Below are 25,493 nucleotides of genomic sequence, written 5' to 3'. Positions count from 1 at the left end.
GGCAACCATTCTTTCAAGCAGCTTACAGAGTCTGTTGGTCAGGCTAATAGGCTGATAACCACTATGTGACATCAGGTTCTTGCTTGGCTTACATATTAGGACAATCATGCTAGCTCGTCATTGCGTGGAGAAACATCTTGGAACCAAAGATGGTTAAAGACTTTGAGGAGATGTTTCCTTTGAGGACCATTCAAATACTGGATCATTTGACTGAATTTAATCAGGGCCTGGAGATGTTTTGTGAGGTGAGGCAAGAGCCTGAAGTAGTTCCCAACTGAAGTATTCATTATAGGACTCAGCTTTGTGGGGAATGAAACATAAGGGAAGGGCTCCAACTCATCGCTTTTGTAGTAGAAAGGGAGTCGAGTAGAAAGATGACACCAATGCTGTATCAGAGGCCTTCAGAAGGGGAATAGCTGTTCCAGCAGCATGGATGATCACATAAGAGATGTCCTGCACAACATCAATAGGATCTGACGGAGATGGAAAACAGCAGCAGACGCATGAAAAACTCCGTTGACTCTGAAGTACCCAATGTCTTAGTTAGTCCGTCTAGCAGTGGCAATGAAACAGGATCACCTGACAGCAGTCACTGCAGCAAATATCATCATATTGTGATCAATGCAGCAAAGCTACTACATTAGGGGAAAAAAAGAGACAGAGATCAACAGCTGAAAAGGTGCTATGGGCAATGGGCAGCACTCAAGTTGACATGAGATCCATCATTGAGGAGGCACTGGTCACGGTCTGTGGAAAGCAATTAGGAGGCACCTACCAGATTCAACTTCCCCAAATTTGTCTTGCGATGAAAGCATTCCTATCAGTCCAAGTACTGACCAAGTATTGGGCGACGTATTTCACTTTACACGCAAATCTTCCGACATGGTACCAACTACTATGTACAGGGTCTCCCCCCCCATGGGTGTCACCCAGCCACAGCAACAGCTACAGGGCCAGTAAATGATTTTGTAATTGTAACACACACACACACACACACACACACACACACACACACACACACACACAACGCACACACGCACACACACACGCACGCACGCAAGCACGCTTTATTGTGGGAATCAACACTGAAAGATACAATGAGCAGTAATTCCAAATGAAGGATAAAACTTACATGGTTCACTAATGAGTAACAGACACACACATGGAACTGTGGTAACACTGAGGATATATAACAATGAGCCTGTGGACACAAGTTTCATATAGTAGAGGACAAGTCATGTGTCCCGTATGAAGGAACTTTGGGCAGGGACTTATGCAAGATCTTAAAAGTAATAATAGATTGGGCAGCAAAGACACTGTGGGTCAAGAACAGACCAGTATGATTACAGACAAAACAGGAGCCAAACAGTCTAAGCTTGTGAACCAAGAGAGAACTCTGACGAGAACAGCAGTGTCCCACAGAATGGACAGTTGAGAGAAATGGGCAAGGGCAATTGCACGGCCAGATGCATTAGTAGGATGTCAGGTAGGATCAGGCAGAGTTGAGAGAGAGAATAGAGACAACCAAAGCAAGGAACCAGAAGAGATAAAAAGCAATAGGATGGCGTGTCTAAGGGAAATGAGGAACAAAAATGAGCAGCAGTTGGAAAAGAAAGAGTCCCTTGATGTTGTATGAATAGGCTCAAGAGAAGGAAAGGTTTTAAGGATTTAAGTGCACAATACAGCTCTGACAGACACAATAACGGAAGCAGCAGTTGCAAATGGCAGTACACTTGCCAGCAATATTGGTGAACATGCAGAGGTATATGCGTTATGAGTGTTGAAAATGCTATGGAAGAGGACATTATGTTAGTGAAGGCAAGGAACACTGCACACAGTTTCCGTGGACTAAGAGACAAGGTCGTAGATTAGCAGATCAAAGGAATTTGTTAGAGTGGATAACTTAAAGAAGAAAGGACTTTGATTATTGATTTGTGTATTGCATATCATGACTAATTTCACTTGCACAGAGGTAGATTAATCTAAGATGGTGAAGAATGAGATCAGAGGTGCAAAAGGAAATCCTCTGAAATGAAATATGTGCAACATTAAGAGAAGGTATCATCATGCTGAGCACAGGTTGGTGAAATTTTCCTTTAATATGATCCCACAGAAGATCGACACATCCAGAATGTGAATGTGGAGAATAGTCGTGGGCTTGCAGGGGACTAAATGACAGCTGTATTAGTACTGTATTTCCACTACCCGATATTATTGAGATTTTAGATAGCTTAGGGAAAGCAATTTGCTTCATAACTTTTAACTGTAAGAAGAGTTATCACTTCATACTGTTGAATGAGGATGAAAGAGAGAAAACAACCTTCTCTATTTCAGAAGAGATGTTACGAATACAAAAGATTACTGGTGGGCATAACAGATAGTGGAGCCACTTTTCAGTGACTGATGAACACATTACTAATCGCACTACAGAAACACATAATTCTCGTGTATTTAGATGACATGGTCATGCTTGGGACTACATTAGAATAGCATAATGCCAGATCTGGAAAAGCATTTGGGAGGCTCTGATTACAGAACTTAAAATTGCAGGCTGAGAAGAGCGAGTGTGTGCAATAAACAGTCACTCACTCAGGTCGCATAGTTACCACAGACGGATTAAAACCCGACCCACAGAAGGCAAGTACAATAAAAGAGTATCCAAGACCCAGAACCACAAAGCAGTTACGGAGCTTATTAGGTATTGTATCACTTTATCAAGAACTTCAGTTGGACAGTGAAGCCTTTGCATGAATTACTGAAGAAAGAAGCAAACTACTAGTGGCCAACTCAGCAGGAATTTAAGGAGAAAATAATTAGCCCCAATCTTACATTACACTTATTTTATGAAGAGTTCATAAATACAACTAACACTAGCAAGCGGTCTATTGCCTCCTTATTGAGTCAAGGTGAATTACACCAGGATTTACCTGCGCCTTCGCATCCAACACTAAACTGCGCTGAGAGAGAATATAGTATGACTGAGTGACAGCTCTTAGCCACAGCGTGAGCGGAGAAGCACAATCAAACTTATTTGTATGGAAGAAAATTCATTTTACTCTTAAAATAGTTAGTGCATAAGTGATCCGTCATCAAGATTAACAAAAATCAATATTATATTAACTGCATATGACACTATAAAAAAGTGATCACAAAACAGAAACAGATGGATTGTCATGCACACCAGAAGATCCAACTGCACCCACTAGGAATGCGGAAGTGGTTAACACAGTAGAACAAGAAGACCAGCAACCAGTAATTAGCAAAGATGAGAAATGAGGCATTCTGAAGCAATTTCATGATTCATCAACAGGTGGGCAAAAAGGAATCATCTGCATACATTACTGTATTTGAAGTATGGATCATGGAGAGGTACGAAAAAGGACAGACTACATTCAAAAATGCAAGAAGTGTGACAAGAACAAGATTACACAGAATAAGGTGAAGATGCCGTTACTGCTCACCAAAATACCTAACCAAGTATTCGCTTGTGATATCGACATAGTTTCAGGATGCTCTTGCAAAATTCGTTGCAACAAGAGCCTATAACCCAACAGGATGCTGATACAGCAAAGTGAGTCAGTACACAGAGTAATTTGCAACTACAGAATACTGTCAGTATTATTGAGTGACCAAGGAACAAACTTTCTATGTGACATCTTAAAGAGAACTTTTCATTTACTGAATGATCAACAAGATTTTGTCTCGCAGATACAACCCACAAATGAACTCAGGACTCAAGAGAATGCATCAAATGCTTAAAGAGTGTCTAGAATATTTATGTCATTATGTGAAATGTGTTTTATTCATCTCATAATGTACACAGTTACAGAACATTTGTCTGATGTACAAGAAACATGTCAAGGTTTCAATTTGCTTATTTAAAATTTTGTCACACTTACAATAATACTTTGTGGAGCGTTTACTTACTTGCAATTTGTCAAACTTAACAATATTTACACCTACTATAACTATCAAATTTTTATTCGATTTTAGGGATCCAGCTCAAAGTATCACTTTGTCCTTCACGAAATCTTCACAGAGTAGTAGCATCATTCAATTAGAAAATCATGTAATTTGCTTTTTAAAATATTTATCTTCATGTTCATTATGTCACATCCTTTTATTGTGTTGTGAATTTTCATGGCTATATACTGAGGAGTGTGAGCCCACATTTTTAAGCGATGAGAGGTGAGCATAAAGTTCTCTTTATGTCTTGTCATTTGCATGTTCAAAATGATTTTTTTAAATAGATCAGCTGTGCTGCATAGGAAAAGAACCACATCAAAGATGTATAAAGAGGGGACAGTTAATATTTCTAGGTCTTTAAATAATGGTCAACATGATGCCCTTGGCTGTGCAGAGCACATGTTGCGAATGATTCTTTCTTGCAACTTTAAAATTTGTGTAACATTTCTCGAGTTCCCCAAAAAATTATTCCATATCGAATAACCAATTCAAAGTAGCTATAATATGCTATTTTCCTGGTTGCCATATCATTGTTACAGGCTAAAATTTCCACTGCAATTTTGACTGAACTATGTTTCCGAGTTACTTAACGTGTTCATGACACAATGTAGTATATTGTCAGAATTTTCATTTTCAATTAGGGCAGAAGTGCCATCTGCAAACAAAGTTAAATGATTATGTATATTGAGAGGCAAGTCATTTACATAGAACAGTAATAAAATGGGTCCGATCTTGAGGAACACCTTGTGACACATTTAAACGTGCTGCACCCTACATTATTGTGCACTGGGTTTCGGCTGCCTGGAAACACACCAAAACCAGAGATTGTAAAATCATTCAAGAAATGTTGTATTTCAAATACCCCAGATGCAAGTGAAGATTATGTGCTCTGGAACGACACCTAGGATGGTGGGATAGGAGGAAATGAATCTTATTTCTGATGTACGCTCTTCTGAAGATTACAGTAATGACTATATTAATGAACAATGATTAGTAACGCCTGTAATTTATAAAATGTTTCTTTGTATGTCATGTAGGTAATCAAGTTCGGCTTTTATTTTAATAATGATAATGTCACTTATTACAGTAATGAGTAACTTAAAAATAAATTATTGTTTTTATAGTTCATGTATACATTCACCATTGTTTGAAATAAAGTTATAATTGTAAAATAAATTTCAACAATACAAAAATACCCTACCAACGATGTGCCAAAATTCCTCCATTTTATTAATTAAATTTTTCAAATTGGGGTGCACATTACATTCAATGGCGCATTAGAGTCTCTTAAATACAGTAATTTAATCATTTCAAAATCATGTACCAAGGATGTATATGTGGAGGAGACCAGGTGGGTTTAGGTTGCTCATAACAGTACGGCGGATTTCAAAACTGTAAGGCATTTCCAGGATCAGATGTGATCTGATCACAATTTATCAGTTATGAACCGTAAGCCAAACATTAAAAAATTGCAAGAAGGTAGGAAATGGAGTTGGATAAGTTGAAAGAACCAGAGATTACTGTCATTTAAAGGAAGCATTCGAAACAGAAGAAAACATAGATGACTAATGGATAGCTCAGAGAAAACAGCTAAAGCAGCAGATGATGAAATAGGTAAAAAGTCTCAAGGCCTCTTAGATATCCTTGGCTGTTAAATTCCATTGACAAATGGAGAAAATATAACAACGCAGCAAATGAAGCAGGCTGAAGAGAATACAGATATATATAACAAATGAAATTGACAAAGTCCAAGACAACTAGGGCTGGGTAGAGGACGAATGCGTAGAAGCACGCATAACTAGGGATAAGAGAGGTTAGTACAGGACAGTTAGAGACTTTTGGAGAAAAGAGAAGCAACTGTGTGAGTGTCAAGACCTCAGATGCAAGCCACTACTAAGCAAAGAAGGGAAAGGCGTGATATGGAAGGAACCAACAGAGGGTCTATTATTGAGATCCTCGGGAGAGTGACCAATGTCAAAATTACTTTACATAGTATGCAAGATATACCAGACAGGTGACATATACACAGGTGACATATACTCAGATGTCAGAAAGAATGAAATAATTCCATTGTGAATACTACTGAACAAGAGTTTAATAAGTTATGGTTGCAAAAAACTTTCACAAATTATTTACAGAAGAATAGTAAAACTGACAGAAGCTGACCATGGGAAAGATCTGTTTGGGTTCCAAAGAAATGTAGGAACATGCAAGGCAATAATAAGCCTATGACTTATCTTACAAGCTATATTTATAGGATCTGTAGACTTTGAGAAAGCTTCTGACAGTGTCAACTGGAATATACTCTTTGAAATTCTGAGGGTAGCAGCATGGTAAAATACATGGAATGAAACATTATAAACTCTTACAGAAACCAGACACCAGTTATACAAGTCGAGGGGCATGAAAGAGAAGCAGTGGTTGAAAAGTGAGTGAGACATCCTTGATGTTATTCAGCTTGTACAATGGGCAAGCTGTGAAAAAAACCAAAAAGGAGAAATGTGAAAGGGAATTTAAGTTCATAGAGAAGAAATAAAAACTTCAAGGTTTGACAATCACACTGTAATTCTGTCAGAGACAGCAATGGACATGGAAGAGCAGATGAACAGAAGAAAAAAGGAGGACGAGCATCAATAAAAGTAAAAGAAGAATAATGAACTGTAGTATAACTATATAATGTAATAATCAGGTAATTATATTAGGAAATGAGACAATGTAAATACTGGATGAGCTTTGTTATTTGGGCAGCAAAATAACTGACAGTGGCTTAGAGAGGATATAAAATGCAGACTGCCAACAGCACTAAAATCACTTCTGAAAAATAGGTCCTTGTTAATATCAAATACCAATTTAAGTGTAGGAAGCCTTTTCAGTAGGTATTTGTGTAGAATGTAGCCATGTACAGAAATCGAACAAGGACGATAAGTAGTTCAGACAGGAAGGTAATAGAATTTTTCTCAGACTTTATTGCTTTTTGAATCGACAGCAAAGATTTGTTAATGTGAAAAATGCCAAGATACACCATGATTTTAATGCGTGCGCACACAAACACACACACACACACACACACACACACACACACACACACACACTTTTTCCTGCTTGTGTCTGTATTTGCGGATGGGAGAGAGAGAGAGAGAGAGAGAGAGAGAGAGAGAGAGAGAGAGAGAGTGTGTGTGTTTACCCTCTCCCTTAAAACCCACATCCTTTCATCTTTCCCTCTCCTTCCCTCTTTCCTGAAGAAGCAACCGTTGGTTGCTAAAGCTTGAATTTTGTGTACGTTTGTGTGTCTATCGACCTGCCAGCGCTTTTGTTAAGTCACATCATCTTTGTTTTTAGATATATTTTTCCCACGTGGAATGTTTCCCTCTATTATATTCATGTTAAATAATTCAGTTAGATGTGAATGTGTTGAGGTGAACTACTTTAGCCAGAAATTTGCTATTTTATCTCTTCCAGGGGCTTTCCAATGGTGAGTAGAATTAATTGCTCGGATGACTTCATGTTGCAAAATTATCACTTCCGGCATTTGAGGTATCATCTTGTACGTGTGTTTCTGATTGTATTCACCGTGCTTGCCTGTTATGTTGTACCAGGTTTGACCATATGGTGCTCCACAAGTGTTCCATGTCTCTTATGTTTGGTGGATTTTAATGTGTGTGTTATCTATTGTCTGGTAAAATTTCTTTTGGTCTGTGTTAAAGGTTTGGTTTTGTTTCCTTCTATTTTCACTTTTTTGTATCTTCTAAGTCGTTTGGCCAATGCTTGTAACTTCTGCTTCTTTTCATCTAATTGCTCTATCACTTCTTGTGAGATTTTACCTAACCTTTTTCGTTTTTTATCTGATATATTTCTTATAAATTGTGTTAGCTGTCCAATGTCTCCACAGTTTTTTCTATCCTGATCTGTAGCCTGTGTTGCCATGCTGATTTTGTGGGTTTCTTCTGTGTGTTGGTTGGTTCTGATCTCTGCCTAGTGTGTATATTTGGTGTAGTGACTGCTCCTATATAAACCAGTAGTTGTAACTCTTCCATAGTTGTATTTTCATTTACTTTGTTGTGTATGATTCTGTTGATAGTTGTTGTTGTTGTTGTTGTTGTTGTTGTTGTTGTTGTTGTTTCGACATGTGGGTTATTTGGTGGTCTATGCAAGAATGGTCTAATGTCTGTATTTGTGTCTTTGTATTCTATATATGTCAGCTGAAATTTTTCTTCTATATCTAACATGTGTCACTTCATGTTCTATTTGTGCTTGTTCTGGTGGCTGTCTTATGGTTTTGTTTTCCTCTTTTTAATTGTTGCGTGGTGTTCTTCGTTGGTTTACTCTGGGATGTTTGCACATTATATTGTCCCAGTATTTGTTGTACTTGTTGTTTGATGTTTTCTAATTCTGACTGGGGTATCCTGTTATTTTTGATTATTACACGGATCTGACCATCTAGTCGTTGTTCAGTTAAAATTTTTAATTCTGGGTATCTGGTAATAAATGTTGTGTATACTTGTGATCTGTATCCAGTTGTGTTGGTTCCTAGGTTTGTTGCTTGGTAATAACAGAACATGAGGTGTCGATTAATTTCATCTGACCATGTCATCCTCTGTCTGTTTTCCTTCTAGGGTGGTTGCAGGAAGCATATCCTGCAAAACACCTCTATTTGGATTTAAATCATTTTCCGTGTGGCTAGCAGTGTTGTTACCACTGTGGACGGACTTATCTGAGGCTTCATTAGTTCTGTCCTGAACCAACCAATCACACTAAAAGGGGGGGGGGGGTTAGCCCTATTAGTGGTTTGTTCTTTTCGTCGCGTTTTACGACTGGCAGACTTTTTGTTATTCAATTGCTTTTGTCTTATTAAATTTACTTATATCTTTCCCATCACCAGCGGATTCTCCATTTCACCTAATATACAGGGTGATTCAAAAAGAATACCACAACTTTAAAAATGTGTATTTAATGAAAGAAACATAATATAACCTTCTGTTATACATCATTACAGAGAGTATTTAAAAAGGTTTCTCTTCACTCAAAAACAAGTTCAGAGATGTTCAATATGGCCCCCTCCAGACACTCCAGCAATATCAACCCGATATTCCAACTCGTTCCACACTCACTGTAGAATATCAGGCGGAACAGTTTGGATAGCTCATGTTATTTCTCGTTTCAAATCATCAATGGTGGCTGGGAGAGGTGGCCGAAACACCATATCCTTAACATACCCCCTTAAGACAAAAAAAAATCGCAGTGGGTAAGATCAGGGCTTCTTGGAGGCCAGTGGTGAAGTGCTCTGTCACGGGCTGCCTGGCGGCCGATCCATCGCCTCGGGTAGTTGATGTTCAGGTAGTTACGGACAGATAAGTGCCAATGTGGTGGCGCTCCATCCTGCTGAAATATGAATTATTGTGCTTCTTGTTCGAGCTGAGGGAACAGCCAATTCTCTAACATCTCCAGATACTGTAGTCCAGTTACAGTAGCACCTTCGAAGAAAAAGGGACCAAAAACTTTATTGGCTGAAATGGCACAGAAAACGTTCACCTTTGGCGAGTCACGTCCATACTGAGTTGTTTCCCGCAGATTCTCAGTGCCCCATATACAGACATTGTGACTGTTGACTTTCCCGTTTGTGTGGAAAGTTGCTTCATCACTAAACACAATCTTTGAAACGAAAGATTCGTCTGTTTCCATTTGAGCAAGGATAAAATCACAGAAATCTATTCTTTTAATCTTATCAGCTGCAGACAGTGCTTGAACCAATTTCAGACGATAAGGTTTCATAACTAACCTTTTTCGTAGGACTCTCCATACAGTTGATTGTGGAATTTTGTTGAGCGGTCGCTATCTTAGCGTCAACTGACGCTGACGCCTAGTCAACAGCGCCTCAAGCAAACAAATGTGCAACTAAATGAAACTTTATAGCTCCCTTAATTCGCCGACAGATAGTGATTAGCTCTGCCTTTTGTCGTTGCAGAGTTTTAAATTCCTAAAGTTATGGTATTCTTTTTGAATCACCCTGTATTTCCACACAGCAGTGCAGTGAGTCTTTCCTTTGACACTTTTCCTCAAATGCACTTTTCACCTCTAATTGCTAGCGATTTTAGAAGAAGCACGCGATAAAACAGTCCCGTTTCATCGACACTGAACACTTCTTTCAGATCATAAATCACAATTACGTTTGACAGTATTGTCTTCCATTCTGCTGCTACACTTTCTTACACATGCTTAGCTTCCCACACACTTCATTCCACAAAATGTTGTGCCTGTCCAGCCATCCTGTGCATTCCTTAAACTATGTAATTCCAAGCTCTTGATTTTCAGAGCCCCAGTCTGCAACATGGGTCCAGATAAAGGTAAGTTATTTGCCCACGCACTTACAAACCATTCCCACACTATTTGTTAATTTCTTTATTTCTGGTTTTTCTTTGACTCTTTTCATCAGCCCGTTCACTCTCATCCATTTGTCCCGAATCTTACCTTTGTTTCTTAAAGTCTCATAAATCTGTGTGTGACTGCATTCGAAATGCAACATAATTTCGCACTCGCCTTGATTACATTAATCTTCTTGTTAAATGTTAACGACACAGATCGTTTGTTCAACATCATGTTATTGTATCTTTTAAAGTGCCACAAGTCAACTAAAACTGGCAGAAAATAATGACCTTGCCGGGTAAAACCCTTGTTTAATGAAACAATACCCACCTCTTTCACTGCGCACGTTGCAGAAGTGTTGGTAAACACGCAACAATGTTCCTGTATGAGCCGGCGTGCGTCAATGAGGAACACTAGAAAGCAGACAGAGCACTGACGAAGAAACTTTTGTTAGATGTAGTGTATTTACACTGCGTGTAACTTAATCGTTGTTGCACAGAGCCTCGCGGTTTTAGATCCACACAGCAGCACCACGCTGCGATGGACCTCTTCTAGGTTTTGTGGTGCTTAACAGAGGTGTTAAAAGTAATGTCTTTGTAGAGTCGTGAATAATTAATGAACTGTAATCGAGTAGCAGTGTATAGGCTCTTTTCCGCATTATACGTGAGTCACTCCAAAAGAAATGCACACTATTTTTTTTTAAATCCATCCAGGTGCCACTCACAGGAACAGGTTGAACTAAGTTTGAAAACAAGCGGGAAGGATGTATCTACACACTGTGAAACTTCCACATATGCAGAGTGAAAACTGCATTTTTACAAAAATAGTGTGCATTTCTTTTGGAGTGACCTTTGTACAATGACTTGTTAAGTATGTTCTAAGATTTACTTTCTGTTTCTTCATCAGGCACGTTCCGGTTCATACAAAAATGAGTATATAAAATTGCACTGAATGCATCTGGACTGAAATACTTGTATGGTTTGGGCAGATTTCCAAATTATACATGTGCCAATTTGAGCAAGTTTTAGTGTATGAACTATAATTTTTTTACAAAGTTCACAGGCAAGAACCAATGACTAATTTTTCTTGACAGTTTACAGTAGCATTATAAACAAGCTAACTAACCTGCCTCATTTATGAGTGTGTGAAGTTTGTAGCTAGCCACAATGCTGTACTCCACAATTTTAAAAGAGAGAGAGAGAGAGAGAGAGAGAGGGAGAGAGAGAGATTGAGATTGAGATTTTAATTTACTCACTGTGGACTTTATTTTCATCGCTCTTGTAGCATATTTTAAAGTATTCTGAGTATCTTCATACGATTTGCTTGATGGTGATATATTCGCTATCATTACAGTGTAACAATTGCCTCCAAGTGAATCTTTTAGCAGGCGTGTTAGCTTTGAATCACGGTACGGAATATGCTTCAAGCCATCAGCCAGATTTGTAATGCAGTTGCCTGGGAAAAGACAAAGTAAATATATTATATTTGCTAGTACACTTAATACAAGAGCAACTTTTTTTTTTTTATCAAAGAATGAACACTTAACTACAAAGGACTGTTTTCTATTGCTCTGAAGTTATATTTAATTTAGAAGGAATAATAAATGTGATGCAAAATGTTAGGTTCTATTTTTTTTTAAACAAAGTAACTCTTGCTATTCAGATTGTGGTGACAGCGGGATTTCTAATTATATAGAAGGTGTGATCAAAAAGCGATGGGGATTATTTTTAATTTCGCAAGCTTTCTAAATTAGATTCTCCTTTTTTTTTTAATTAAATCTTGTTGGTACATATGTTCCTGATGTACGTTTAAGTTTTCAGCTGTTTTAAATACTCAATTTATTGTTGACAGTTGAAAACACTACATGTGTGAGTGCTCAGCTAATTTTTACTTTTGAAAGATTGATCAAAGAACCTGCATTTAATTTTGCTTGAAAATTGAAATTAAGTGCAGCATCACATTGAAAATGTTGACTGCAGCGTTTGGCGAGTCTTATGAATAAGACAAGTGTTTACAACTGGTACAAACATTTCAAAGAGTTCTGACTGGTTGGTGTTAGTGGGAAGTATCCAGATAACTGACAGTGTAACACTGTGCCAAGATGTGGTGGCCATGCACCAAGGCACGTTTAGCCACAGTGTGATGCTCATTACCAACAAACACTGTCTGCCTGTGTCCATTCATGCGAATGGACAGTTTGTTGCTGGTCATTCCCACATAGAAGGCTTCACAGTGTAGGCAGGTCAGTTGGTAAATCACGTGGGTGCTTTCACACGTGGCTCTGCCTTCGATCGTGTACACCTTCCGGGTTACAGGACTAGAGTAGGTGGTGGTGGTAGGGTGCATAGGACAGGTTTTACACCGGGGGCGCTTACAAGGGTAGGAGCCAGAGGGTAGGGAAGGTGGTTTGGGGATTTCATAGGGATGAACCAAGAGGTTATGAAGGTTAGGTGGACGGTGGAAAGACACTCTTGGTGGAGTGGGGAGGATTTCATGAAGGATGGATCTCATTTCGGGGCAGGATTTTAGGAAGTCGTATCCCTGCTGCAGAGCCACATTCAGAGTCCGATCCAGTCCCGGGAAGTATCTTGTCACAAGTGGGGCACTTTTGGGGTTCTTCTGTGAGAGGTTCTGGGTTTGAGGGGATGAGGAAGTGGCTCTGTACCAGGTCGAGAGGGTAGTCGCGGGATGCGAAAGCTGTTTTCAGGTTGTTGCTGTAATGGTCCAGGGATTCAGGACTGGAGCAGATTCGTTTGCCACGAGGGCCTAGGCTGTAGGGAAGGGACCCTTTGATATGGAATGGGTGGCAGCTGTCATAATGGAGGTACTGTTGCTTGTTGGTGGGTTTGATGTGGACAGATGTGTGAAGCTGGCCATTGGACAGATGGAGGTCAACATCAAGGAAAGTGGCATGGGATTCGGAGTAGGACCAGGTGAATCTGATGGAACCAAAGGAGTTGAGGTTGGAGAGGAAATTCTGGAGTTGTTCTTCACTGTGAGTCCAGATCATGAAGATGTCATCAATAAATCTGTACCAAACTTTGGGTTGGCAGGCTTGGGTAACCAAGAAGGCTTCCTCTAAGCGACCCATAAATAGGTTGGCATACGAGGGGGCCATCCTGGTACTCATAGCTGTTCCCTTTAATTGTTGGTACATCTGGCCTTCAAAAGTGAAGAAGTTGTGGGTCAGGATGAAGCTGGCTAAAGTAATGAGGAAAGAGATTTTAGGTAGGGTGGCAGGTGATCGGTGTGAAAGGAAATGCTCCATTGCAGCGAGGCCCTGGACGTGCGGGATATTTGTGTATAGGAAGTGGCATCAATGGTTACAAGGATGGTTTCTGGGGTTAACAGACTGGGTAAGGATTCCAGGCGTTCGAGAAAGTGGTTGGTGTCTTTGATGAAGGATGGGAGACTGCATGTAATGGGTTCAAGGTGTTTATCTACGTAGGCAGAGGTACATTCTGTGGGGGCTTGGTAACCAGCTACAATGGGGCGGCCGGGATGTTTGAGTTTGTGAATTTTAGGAAGTAGGTAGAAGGTATGAGTGCGAGGTCAGGAGTTTGATGGAGTCAGGTGAAAGATTTTGTAGGGGGCCTAAGGTTCTGAGGATTCCTTGAAGCTCCGCCTGGACATCAGGAATGGGATTACCTTGGCAAACTTTGTATGTAGAGTTGTCTGAAAGCTGACAGTCCCTCAGCCACATACTCCCGACGATCATGTACCACGGTCGTGGAATCCTTGTCAGCCGGAAGAATGATGATGGATCGGTCAACTTTCAGATCACGGATAGCCTAGGGTTTGGCTGTGGTGATGTTGGGAGTAGGATTAAGGTTTTTCCAAAAAGATTGAGAGGCAAGGCTGGAAGTGAGAAATTCCTGGAAGGTTTGGAGAGTGTGATTTTGAGGAAGAGGAGGTGGGTCCCGCTGTGATGGAGGACGGAACAGTTCCAGGCAGGGTTCAATTTGGATAGTGTCCTGGGGAGTTGGATCATTAGGAGTGGGATCAGGATTATTTTTCTTCGTGGCAAAGTGATATTTCCAGCATAGACTACGAGTGTAGGACAGTAAATCTTTGACAAGGGCAGTTCCATCAGATTCACCTAGTCCTACTCCAAATCCCATGCCACTTTCCTTGACGTTGACAATCTGTCTAATGGCCAGTTCACACATCCGTCTACATCACACCCACCAACAAGCAACAGTACCTCCATTATGACAGCTGCCACCCATTCCATATCAAACAGTCCCTTCCCTTCAGCCTAGGCCTTCGTGGCAAACGAATCTACTCCAGTCCTGAATCCTTGGACCATTACACCAACAACCTGAAAACAGCTTTCGCATCCCGCAACTACCCTCCCGACCTGGTACAGAAGCAAATAACCAGAGCCACTTCCTCATCCCCTCAAAAACCAGAACCTCTCACAGAAGGATCCCAAAAGTGCCCCACTTGTGACAGGATACTTCCGGGGACTGGATCAGACTCTGAATGTGGCTCTCCAGCAGGGATACGACTTCCTAAAATCCTGCCCCGAAATAAGATCCATCCTTCATGAAATCCTCCCCACTCCACCAAGAGTGTTTTTCCGCCGTCCACCTAACCTTCGTAACCTCTTGGTTCATCCCGATGAAATCCCCAAACCACCTTCCCTACCCTCTGGCTCCTATCCTTGTAACCGCCCCCGGTGTAAAACCTGTCCTATGCCACGTGTGAAAGCACCCACATAATTTACCAACTGACCTGCCTACACTGCGACACTTTCTATGTGGGAATGACCAGCAACAAACTGTCCATTCGCATGAATGGACACAGGCAGACAGTGTTTGTTGGTAATGAGGATCACCCTGTGGCTAAACATGCCTTGGTGCACGGCCAGCACATCTCGGCACAGTGTTACACCGTCCGAGTTATCTGGATACTTCCCACTAACACCAACCTGTCAGAACTCCGGAGATGGGAACTTGCCCTTCAGTATATCCTCTCTTCTCGATATCCTCCAGGCCTCAACCTCTGCTAATTTCAAGTTGCCGCCGCTCATACCTCACCTGTCTTTCAACAACTTTGCCTCTGTACTCCTGCCTCGACTGACATCTCTGCCCGAACTCTTTGCCTTTACAAATGTCTGCTTGTGTCTGTATGTGCGGATGGATATGTGCGTGTGCGAGTGTACACCTGTCCTTTTCCCCCCAAGGTAAGTCTTTCCGCTTCCGAGATTGGAATGACTCCTTACCCTCTCCCTTAAAACCCACATCCTTTCGTCTTTCCGTCTCCTTCCCTCTTTCCTGAAGAAGCAACCGTCGGTTGTGAAAGCTAGAAATTTTGTGCGTGTGTTTTATTTATTGTGCCTGTCTACTGGCACTTTCCCGCTTGGTATATATCTCTGAATTGTAGTAACATTACTGTTACACTTCTGTTTGAACTAATAGTGTGTATAATTTTTGAGATCAGTAGTTTCCTAAATTCTTACCAGTTATTTATTGAGAGACCTTTTGTTACTATGTGTTTAATAGCCTGAAATGGATTCTATTGATGGTGGTACTAGAATTCCTTCAATTATAGTAGACCGATATTTTAATTAATTTCATGTTGTAATTTTTTGAGGTGTGGTAGTTTTTTCATAAGTGACTGTTTTATTTGTCAAGTTTTCATGTTTAAAGGTATCAAATAAAATGTTCGGTGCAAGTCGATGGCGATTGCCTGATGTGTTACTTTGGTCCATCCTACAGCCTATTGTGCCGAGTATGTGTCGTTGCGTGAAAGGTGGAATTACATGTTGTCCCGACACTTCAGTCCTCTGCTGCTAACTTAAAACTATTTTGTCACATTTGCCTACATTAACTAAAAGTAATTTTAAAAAATTTAGGTCCTTTGCTACATAACCTACACATTTTCTCCTTCGTTGTCCTGGAGCTCTTCAAACATCCGGGTATTATTCTACATTGATATTTGTAACTGTCTTCTTGCTGTCATTGCAAGAAACTACTTAAACAGGTAAGGTTAGAGAACTGCATAGGGCAGCCAACAACGGGTATCAGTTTTCTTAAAATGACGTTCGATATCACCCTGCATAATCACAATAAATTAGTTTGTATTGGTGAGCTAGTGCCAGCTTTAATATCTGCAAGTTTTCCCCCATCCTGTTTATTTCATTACAATACAGAATTCAATTTCTACAAATTCTAAAAGAGTTCACTAATCAGGTCAAATTTTTGTGTAGCATTATCTTTCACAGCCCAACACTGATGAAGTGCATCAGCAACTTTACAGAACAAAGGAGTGTGGCACTAAAATCTAATTTCACTTCATAATCTTTCAGTTTCCCTTTAATAGAGTAAAGAAAGACCAGATGACGTGATATTCTACGTGTTTTCAGCATCCACACAGATTTCCACACCAACCCTGTTCAGTCTGCAGGTAAGTAATCACACTTAAATAAGAGGATACCATAGGCAAAAAGAAGCCATGCCACAAACAAGCAGTGCTGGAGAGAAATTGTAAATACAACACACATAAACTCGGTAAAATAAAATTAAAAAAAAAATAGGTGTCATATCTCAATGAGCAACTTGAAACTTTCAGCACAGGACATGTAGAGGAACTACAGCCCAAGTTTAAAAGAACAGTTGACCAGGCACTGGTTAGACATGTACCCAGTAGGACAGTTCATAACGGGAGGGACCCTACATAGTATACAGTCACTGAAAAGAAACTTCTAAAGGAACAGATATTACTGCATAATAGGTGTAAAACAAAGCATGCTATACATATTGAGATATTGAATGAAAGATGTTGGCTGTCAAGAGAGCAATGTGTGATGCCTTCAATGACTAGCATAGCAGAAAAATGTCAAATAATATTTCACAATACCCAAAGAAATTCTGATCTGGTACCAAGTTAGTGCCAGCTCCTAGCAAACAAGATGGGAAGTGAAAGGGCAGCAAAGCAAAAGCTGAAATGCTTAATTGTTTTCAAATGCTCATTTACAAAGAAAGCCCCAGAAGAATTGCCACAATGTAATCCTCATACCACTGAAAAGATGAATGAAGTAAGTATTGGTGTAAGTGGTGCTGAGAAACAGCTGAAGTCATTGAAAATGAAGAAACTTCAGGGCCTGATGGAATCTCTATCAGATTCTACATCAAATTTGTGGCAGAGTTAGTCCCTCTTGTAACTATAATCTATTATAGATTCCTTAAAACACCATGCCCAGTTCTTGGAAAAGCACAGGTTGCACCCGTTTACAAGAAGGGTAGTAGAAGTGATGCACAAAACTACAGCCCAAAATCCTTGTAGAATCTTAGAACATATTCTGATCTCAAACATAATGAAGTATCTTATCAGTGACCTTCTCAAAGCTCAATAGCATGCATTTCAAAAACATCGATCATGTGAAACGCAACTCTCACTTCTCACATGACATATTGAAAGCTTTGGATCAAGGCAATTCGACAGATGATGTATTTCTTGATTAGCGAAAATCATTTGACTCAGTACCACACCTATGCTTATTGTCGAAAGTACGATCATATGGGGGTATCAAGTGAAATTTGTGACTAGATTGAGGACTCTTTGGAAGGGAGAATGCAGTGTGTTATCCTAAATGGAGAGTCATTGTCAGATGTAGAAGTAACTTCAGGTGTGACCCAGGGAAGTGTTTTGGGACCGTTGCTGTTCATGATCTATATCCATTACCTTACAGACAATATTAATAGTAACCTCAGACTTTTTGCAGGTGATGCAGTTAGGTATAATGAAGTACTATCTGAAGGAAGCTGCATAAATATACGGTCAGATGCTGGTAGCTTTGAAAGTGGTGCAAGAATTGGCAGCTTACTTTAAATGTTCAGAAATGTAAAATTGTGCACTTCACAAAACAAAAAATCATAGTATCCTATGACTATAATAAAAAAGTCACTGTTGGAATTTGCTAACTCATACAAATACTTGGGTTTAACACTGTGGGGACACGAAATAGAATGATCACATAGGCTTAGTTGTGGGTAAAGTAGGTGGTAGACTGTTTATTGGTGGAATACTGGGGAAGTGCTATCAGTCTACAAAGGAGATTGTTTACAAATCACTCGTGCAACTGGTTTTAGAATATTGCTCAGATGTGTGGGACTCATTCCAAACTGGTCTACCAGGGGATAGTGAATGTATACAGAGGTCAGCACAAATGTCACAGGTTAGTTTGATTCGTGGGAGAGCATCACAGAGATATTCAAGAAACTGACATTGATGACTTTTGAAAACAGGTGTAAATTTTACCGAGAAAGTCTATCACCAAACTTTCAAGAAGCAGCTTTAAATGATGGCTCTAGAAGTATACTATAATCCTCAATGTATTGCTCACAAAGGGATCATGAAAATAAGATTAGAATAATTACTGCAGGCACAGAGACGTTCAAACAATCATTCTTCTAGCACTCCATACTTGAATGGGACGGGAAGAAACCCTTATAAATGGTACAAAGGGACATACTCTTTGCCATGCTCTCTCAGTATTTTACAGAGTGTAGATATAGATAGTGCAATCCCAAATACCAGAAGTGACAAAGGCCATTAAAGAAACGGTTTGTAGAAAATTTATACCCGTGTTAAACTAATAAACTGACTGAAAATTTTAGAGGGTGCAGATGCTATTGTACCTAAATCCAATGTGTCTTAGAGATTCAAGAAAGTACGTTTGTCAACTTTTCTATAATGCAACAATGTAGGGAAAGATATATTGCTACTTACCATAAACAAGGTAAGTCAAGTTGCACAGGCACGATTAAAGGACACACATATAGCTTCTGGCCACAGTCTACATCAGGAGAGAGAGAGAGAGAGAGAGAGAGAGAGAGAGAGAGAGAGAGAGAGAGAGAGAGAACTGGCAGCTCCAGCATATTGGGCCAGAGATGAAGGTGGCGGCAGTTGTGTGTGCATGTTTACTGATGGAGCCTGTGGCTGAAGGCTATATGAGTCTTAATTGTTCCTGTCTGCAATTTGAAGTGTCTTCTTTAGAGAAAGTAGCAATCTATTGTTTCCTACATTGTTTGATTTCTATCATGCAAGTCAGACAAGCTCCAAATTCTTGGATGAGCCATGAAAGTGCAGTGCTTGGATGAGCCATGAAAGTGCAGTGCTTATTGCCCAGTCATTGCAACTTTCTACATATGACACTGATAGCACAGAAACAGCCAATAAGCCTCACTCAACCATAGTCCTCAGTGTAAGGTTATAATCTCGACTTTTTCTAAAATCTCATCAATAAATGGCTTCCTTCTTTCCTTTGGGAGAAAGATGATTTTTTCCATTTACTATTGCTGTGTGGTTGGTTGGTTGATTGGGGTTGAAGGGACCAAACAGCAAGGTCATCAGTCCCTTGTTACAAAGACGGTCAGTTCCGACAGAGGGACAGCTCAGAAGAGTCAAAAACGATAAAGGTAAAAGGTAAAAGGCTAAAAAAAAGTGCAGTTGTGTCGTCAATGATAAAAACACAAGGAGGGAAGTCAGTAAATGGGCAAACTCAAGAGAGGAAATATCCCACCTGTGAAGCAGTACAAGCAAGACCACATGCTATTTAAAAGCGTTCAACTGCCAGAGTGTACAAGGGCGGATTGTAAAAGGGATTAAACAAACCTAAAAGGCGATAAAAACAGTAAAAGGGAAAAAAGAAGGAACATGGCCAGGGAGGGGAGACAGGAATCTCCAAGCACAGCCTACAGTGGGAGACATCCCAACCCTCACCGCCCTGCCCCTACTCCAGAGGGAGATGAAAATCCTTAAAACTGAGAATAAAAACCACTTTCACGGAGGAAACTGAGAACCAGTTCAACCATCCGGGAATCGTCTGCTAATATTAAGGGTAAAGTGCAGGGAAGTCTGTACTTAGTACGCAGAGCTAAAAGAAGGGGGCATTCCACCAAAATGTGTGGCCACTGACTGGAAAGCTCCACAACCACAAAGTGGGGGTGGCTCACCACGCAAAAGAAAACCATGGGTCAGCCTGGTATGGCCGATGCGAAGACGACAGAGGGTGGTTGAGTCCTTTCGCGAGAGGCGTAAGGAAGAACGCCATGGGACAGGTGTCACCTTAATCGTACGAAGTTTATTAGACAAGGAGGTAGCCTCCCAGGATGTGGCCCATGATTGCGCAAAGTGGGATTTGAGATGAAGCCGTAAATCCGCCACAGGAGGGGTGACAGGGAATGGGGGGTAAGTGACTGCTCCCCCAGCCAAACGATCAGCAAGCTCATTTCCTCGGATGCCCACATGGCCAGGGACCCAAAGGAAGCTAACAGAACAAGCAGCACGGTGGAGATCAGCGAGATGGTCATGGATGGAGGAGACCAAGGGGTGACGGGAGAAACACCGGTCAAGTGCCTGAAGGCCACTCATTGAGTCTGTACATAACAAAACGCGATTGAGCTTGGACTGTTTAATAAAGGCCAGGGCCCGGGAGACCGCCATCAATTCCGCAGTGAACACCCCACATGCATTTGGCAGGAGATGATTTTCCATGCCTACAGAGGAGGTGAAGGCATAGCCCACACGATCAGCAGATTTAGAGCCATCAGTGTAAAAAACAACAGCATCCCGAAACTCAGATAAAATGCGGCGGAAAAAACAACGGAACACCATCGGGGGAACGGAATCTTTCGGACCTCGGCAGAGATCCATCCGAACTCGGGGCCGAGGAACTAACCAAGGAGGTGTGTTGGGGAGGGAACGTGGGATACAGGAAAAGGAAGGAAGCTGAAAATCACGGCGAAGAGACGCTAGGCGGAGCCCAACCGGTAAACCCGCCCGAGGGCGGGAGTCAGGTGGGCGACTTCCTTGGGCAGGGAACAGGATAGAATAGGAAGGATGAGTGGGAGAGGAACGGACAGCGATTGCATACGAAACCAGAAGCTGGGAGCGCCGAACGGAAAGGGGGGGGATCCCAGCCTCAACCAGGAGACTATCTACAGGGCTAGTCGGGAAGGCACCGATGGCCAAACGGATACCACGATGGTGGACCGGATCCAAGAGGCGCAATGTAGAAGGGGCAGCTGAACCGTAAACTTGGCAACCATAGTCCAAGCGAGACAACACTAAGGCCCGATAAAGGTGGAGGAGAGTGGAACGGTCAGCACCCCAAGAGGTGTGGGCAAGGAAGCGAAGGACGTTTAGTTTACGGAAACATCCTATCTTCAGGCGTCTGATATGAGGCAGCCAAGTGAGCTTGTTGTCGAAAAGAAGGCCAAGGAAACGAAACTGTGGGACCACAGGTAAACGTTGTGCATTGAGATAGAGCTCTGGATCGGGGTGGACTGTCACACGGCGACAAAAGTGGACCACTCGCGATTTTAAAGGAGAAAACTGAAATCCGTGTGAGATGGTCCATGCAGAGGCACGCCGTATAGCACCCTGGAGCTGACGCTCTGCAGCGGCCATCGAAGAGGAACTAACCCAAATGCAGAAATCATCCACATACAGAGCAGGAGTGACCAAAGGACCGACGGAGGCCACAAGTCCATCTATAGCAATGAGGAACAGAAGTACACTCAATACGGAACCCTGAGGGATGCCATTCTCCTGGGTTCGCGGAGAACTTAAAACTGTACCAACCCTAACCCTAAACGAACGATGAAACAAGAACTGGCGGATAAAAATCGGGAGTGGGCCCCGAAGACCCCACTCATGAAGTGTAAGTAGGATATGATGGCGCCAAGCCGTATCATAGGCCTTGCGAAGGTCGAAAAATACAGCAACCAAATGGCGGCGCTGGGAAAAGGCCTGCCGAACTGCGGATTCCAAGCGAAGTAAATGGTCGATCGGAGACCGTCCCTCTCGGAAGCCACACTGGTAAGGGGACAACAGACGCCGAGATTCGAGGACCCAAGTGAGCCGACGGGCTACCATCCGTTCAAGTAACTTACAAACAACGTTCGTCAGACTAATTGGCCGATAGCTGTCGACGAACAGGGGGTTCTTACCGGGCTTAATGACGGGAACCACGATGCTATCCCTCCATTGAGAAGGGAAGTCACCCTGGAGCCAAATACGGTTAAATACCCGGAGAAGATGTCGCTGTTGTGGAGCACTGAGATGTTGAAGCAGTTGGTTATGAATGGAGTCTGGGCCAGGGGCCGTATCATGAGAAGAGGAGAGTGCGGAAAGAAGTTCCCATTCAGTAAAAGCGTCGTTGTATGATTCTGACTGGCTGGGGGTAAAACATAAGGCGGAAGCTTCGGCCCGCTGTTTCTGGGGAAGGAAAGCAGCCGGATAGGAGGCTGATGCCGACGCTGTTGCAAAATGGGTCGCAAGGTGTTCCGCGAGAATCAACGGGTCCATGCAAAGGCCATCCGGGAGGTGAAGACCCGGGAGGGTAGACTGCCGATGGCAACCTTGGAGAGAGCGAAGTGTAGCCCATACCCGCGACAGAGGGACAGCAGAACCGAGGGAAGAAACAAAGCGTTCCCAACACATCCGTTTGCTCCGTTTGATTAAGTAACGGGCCCTTGCGCGAAGGCGTTTAAAGGTAATAAGATTGGCAACGGATGGATGCCTCTTAAGGTGTTGCAAAGCTCGACGGCGATCACGGATGGCAACGGCAATGTCCGAACTCCACCAAGGGACCTGCTAGCGGCGAAATGGTCCAGATGAGCGCGGGATAGCAAGGCTAGCAGCGTGAACAATCGCGTCAGACATGTCACGTATGACATCATCAATACCATCCGACAATGAGGGAGAAAAAACGACCTGTGCAGTATACAGAGGCCAATTGGCACGTTGGAAGGACCAACGAGGTGATCTGTCCATGGGGGAGCGGGAAGGGAGCGAGAGAATCAACGGGAAGTGGTCACTATCGCAAAGGTCGTCGTGCGGTGACCATTTTAGGGAAGGGAGGAGGGAGGGTGAAGAGAGAGAAAGATCAATGGCAGAAAAGCTACCATGACCGGCACTGAAATGGGTAGGTGAGCCATCGTTAAGAAGGCACAAGTCGTGGTCGGTAATAAACTGGTCAATGAGATGACCCCGACTAGATGGAAATGCACTGCCCCACAAGGGATGATGTGCATTAAAATCGCCAAGTATAAGGAAGGGAGGAGGAAGTTGCTGAAGGAGGGCACTTAAGGAGGCAGGTGTAGGAGTTCTGTCAGGAGGGAGATACAGATTGCAAATTGTGACTCCAGAGTCCAGGTGGATCCTAACAGCAACTGCTTCCAATGTAGTTTGGAGAGGAATCCACGTGCTGGCAATGTCCGTTCGGACCAACGTGCAAACTCCGCCAGACGCCCGTAGGGGGCCGACCCGATTTCGACAGAAAGCACGGAAGCCACGGAGGGTTGGTGAGTGACCACCAGTAAAATGAGTTTCTTGTAGAACCACACAAGCCGCAGAGTAAAACGAAAGAAGGGATTGCAACTCCGGTAGGTGACGGTAATAGCCATTACAGTTCCATTGGATAGCCAAAGAACGATGAGTCAATTGGGGGGTGAACAGGCTAATGTCAGTCATGCCGGTGGGTCACCACCCGTCACCGACAAGGAGGGGGCGACATCCATGAATAACAGGTCAGAGTTAGGTTGTGAAGATGGGGACGAGACCTCTGGCGATACCAGAGACTCCTTGTCCCGGGACTTGTGCTTCTTCTTTCTTTCTGTTTGGGATCGTGGAGGGCTGTGCAACAAAATGGAGCCAGCCACAGCAAGATCGGGAACAGAAAGTGAGCGGGCGATCTGAGGGCCCGCAGACCGTGGTTCTCGTGGTGGCCGCGTGGCAGCAGACCTTTGGCCTGGAAGGTGCCGGGAAGGGGGATCCCGCGAGGGGCGCCCATGACCGGCAGACGCCGAAGGAGCAGGACACTTCTCCAGCCGGGGAGAGGAAGCGGTGCCCGGGGGGGATGGTGTGGGAACCGCAGGGGGAGGGGGGAGGAAAGGGGTTCGGGACTGGGGTAAGGAATGATGAGGAGGGGGTGAAGATACTGCTGAAGCATAACTAGTTGTCAGGGTCACTGGATGAAGGCGTGTATACTTTTTACGGGCCTCGGTATAGGTGAGACGATCAAGAGTCTTATACTCCTGTATCTTTTTCTCTTTCTGATACACTGGGCAATCCAGTGACCGTGAAGAATGATTTCCACGACAATTTACGCACACAGGAGGGGAAACACAGGAACTTCCCTCATGGAACGGATGTCCACAGTCACCACAGAGGGGGACCTGCGAACAGCGCGAAGACATGTGGCCAAAACGCAAACACTTGAAACATCGCATAGGTGGTGGGATGTATGGCTTCACGTCACACCGATAGACCATAATCTTGACCTTCTCAGGGAGGGTGTCCCCTTCAAAGGCCAAGATAAAGGCACCAGTGTCAACGCGGTTGTCCTTCGGACCCCTCTGAACCCGCCGAACAAAGTGAACCCCCCGCCGGCTTAGATTGTCCCGAAGTTCCTCATCAGATTGAAGGAGGAGGTCTCTATGGAAAATTACACCTTGCACCATGTTCAAGGACTGGTGTGGGGTAATTGACACAGGAATCGTACCAAGATGGGTAGAGGCACGGAGAGCTGCAGACTGGGTAGCTGAAGCGGTTTTAATCAACAGCGACCCAGACCGCATCTTGCTGATAGAGTCCACCTCGCCAAACTTGTCTTCGATGTGTTCAACAAAAAACATAGGTTTCGTATGAGTAAAAGTATCCCCATCAGTTCTGGCGCAAACCAGATAGCGAGGGAAAGGTTTCGCTCCCAGCCGACGAGCCTGGCCCTCCTCCCAGGGGGTACCCACGGAAGGGGCAGAGGAAGCAGCACGTGAAGAATCTTTTCCAGTCAAAGAGACGGCCGGAGAACGGCCAGAGTTGTGGACTCTTATGCGTTTCATGAGCATAGTGTCCACCCTGATACCACCCACTCCGATCAGGGGCTCTCCTCATGGGCGCCACCCAGCCACAGCAAGGGCCGTCTGGCACGGCGGCCATTGCTGGGAGTTCCGATGCTCCAGGACGACAAGCAACCACTCCTAGGCTTACATGAGGAGGTCACAGCTCAGGTATCAGACGTGTGATCCCTGTGTTTTCAGGGGGCTCAACCAAAAGGGTACATAGCGACCCCACCACACGGGCTGGCTACCGTGCTGGCTATGGACCCTAGCGTCAAACAACGACGTAAAGGAAACGATGGAATCAATGATGATGGC

General features: G+C 42.9%; 1 protein-coding gene across 1 annotated transcript in view; it reads right to left on the bottom strand.

Annotated features, from left to right (window-relative positions):
* Positions 1-25,493, bottom strand: part of LOC126266746 (uncharacterized) — a 145,046-nt gene that overhangs the window by 93,176 nt on the left and 26,377 nt on the right. Inside the window, exon 7 of the mRNA XM_049971248.1 lies at positions 11,582-11,781. Within this exon, the coding sequence (XP_049827205.1) occupies positions 11,582-11,781 (200 nt within the window). The remainder of the gene's footprint in view (positions 1-11,581; positions 11,782-25,493) is intronic.

The sequence above is a fragment of the Schistocerca gregaria genome, chromosome 4 (genome assembly GCF_023897955.1).
Source record: "Schistocerca gregaria isolate iqSchGreg1 chromosome 4, iqSchGreg1.2, whole genome shotgun sequence".
Classification (NCBI taxonomy): Eukaryota; Metazoa; Arthropoda; class Insecta; order Orthoptera; family Acrididae; genus Schistocerca; species Schistocerca gregaria.
Note: the sequence above shows the minus strand (reverse complement) of the source record. Positions and strands in the feature narration are given on the sequence as shown.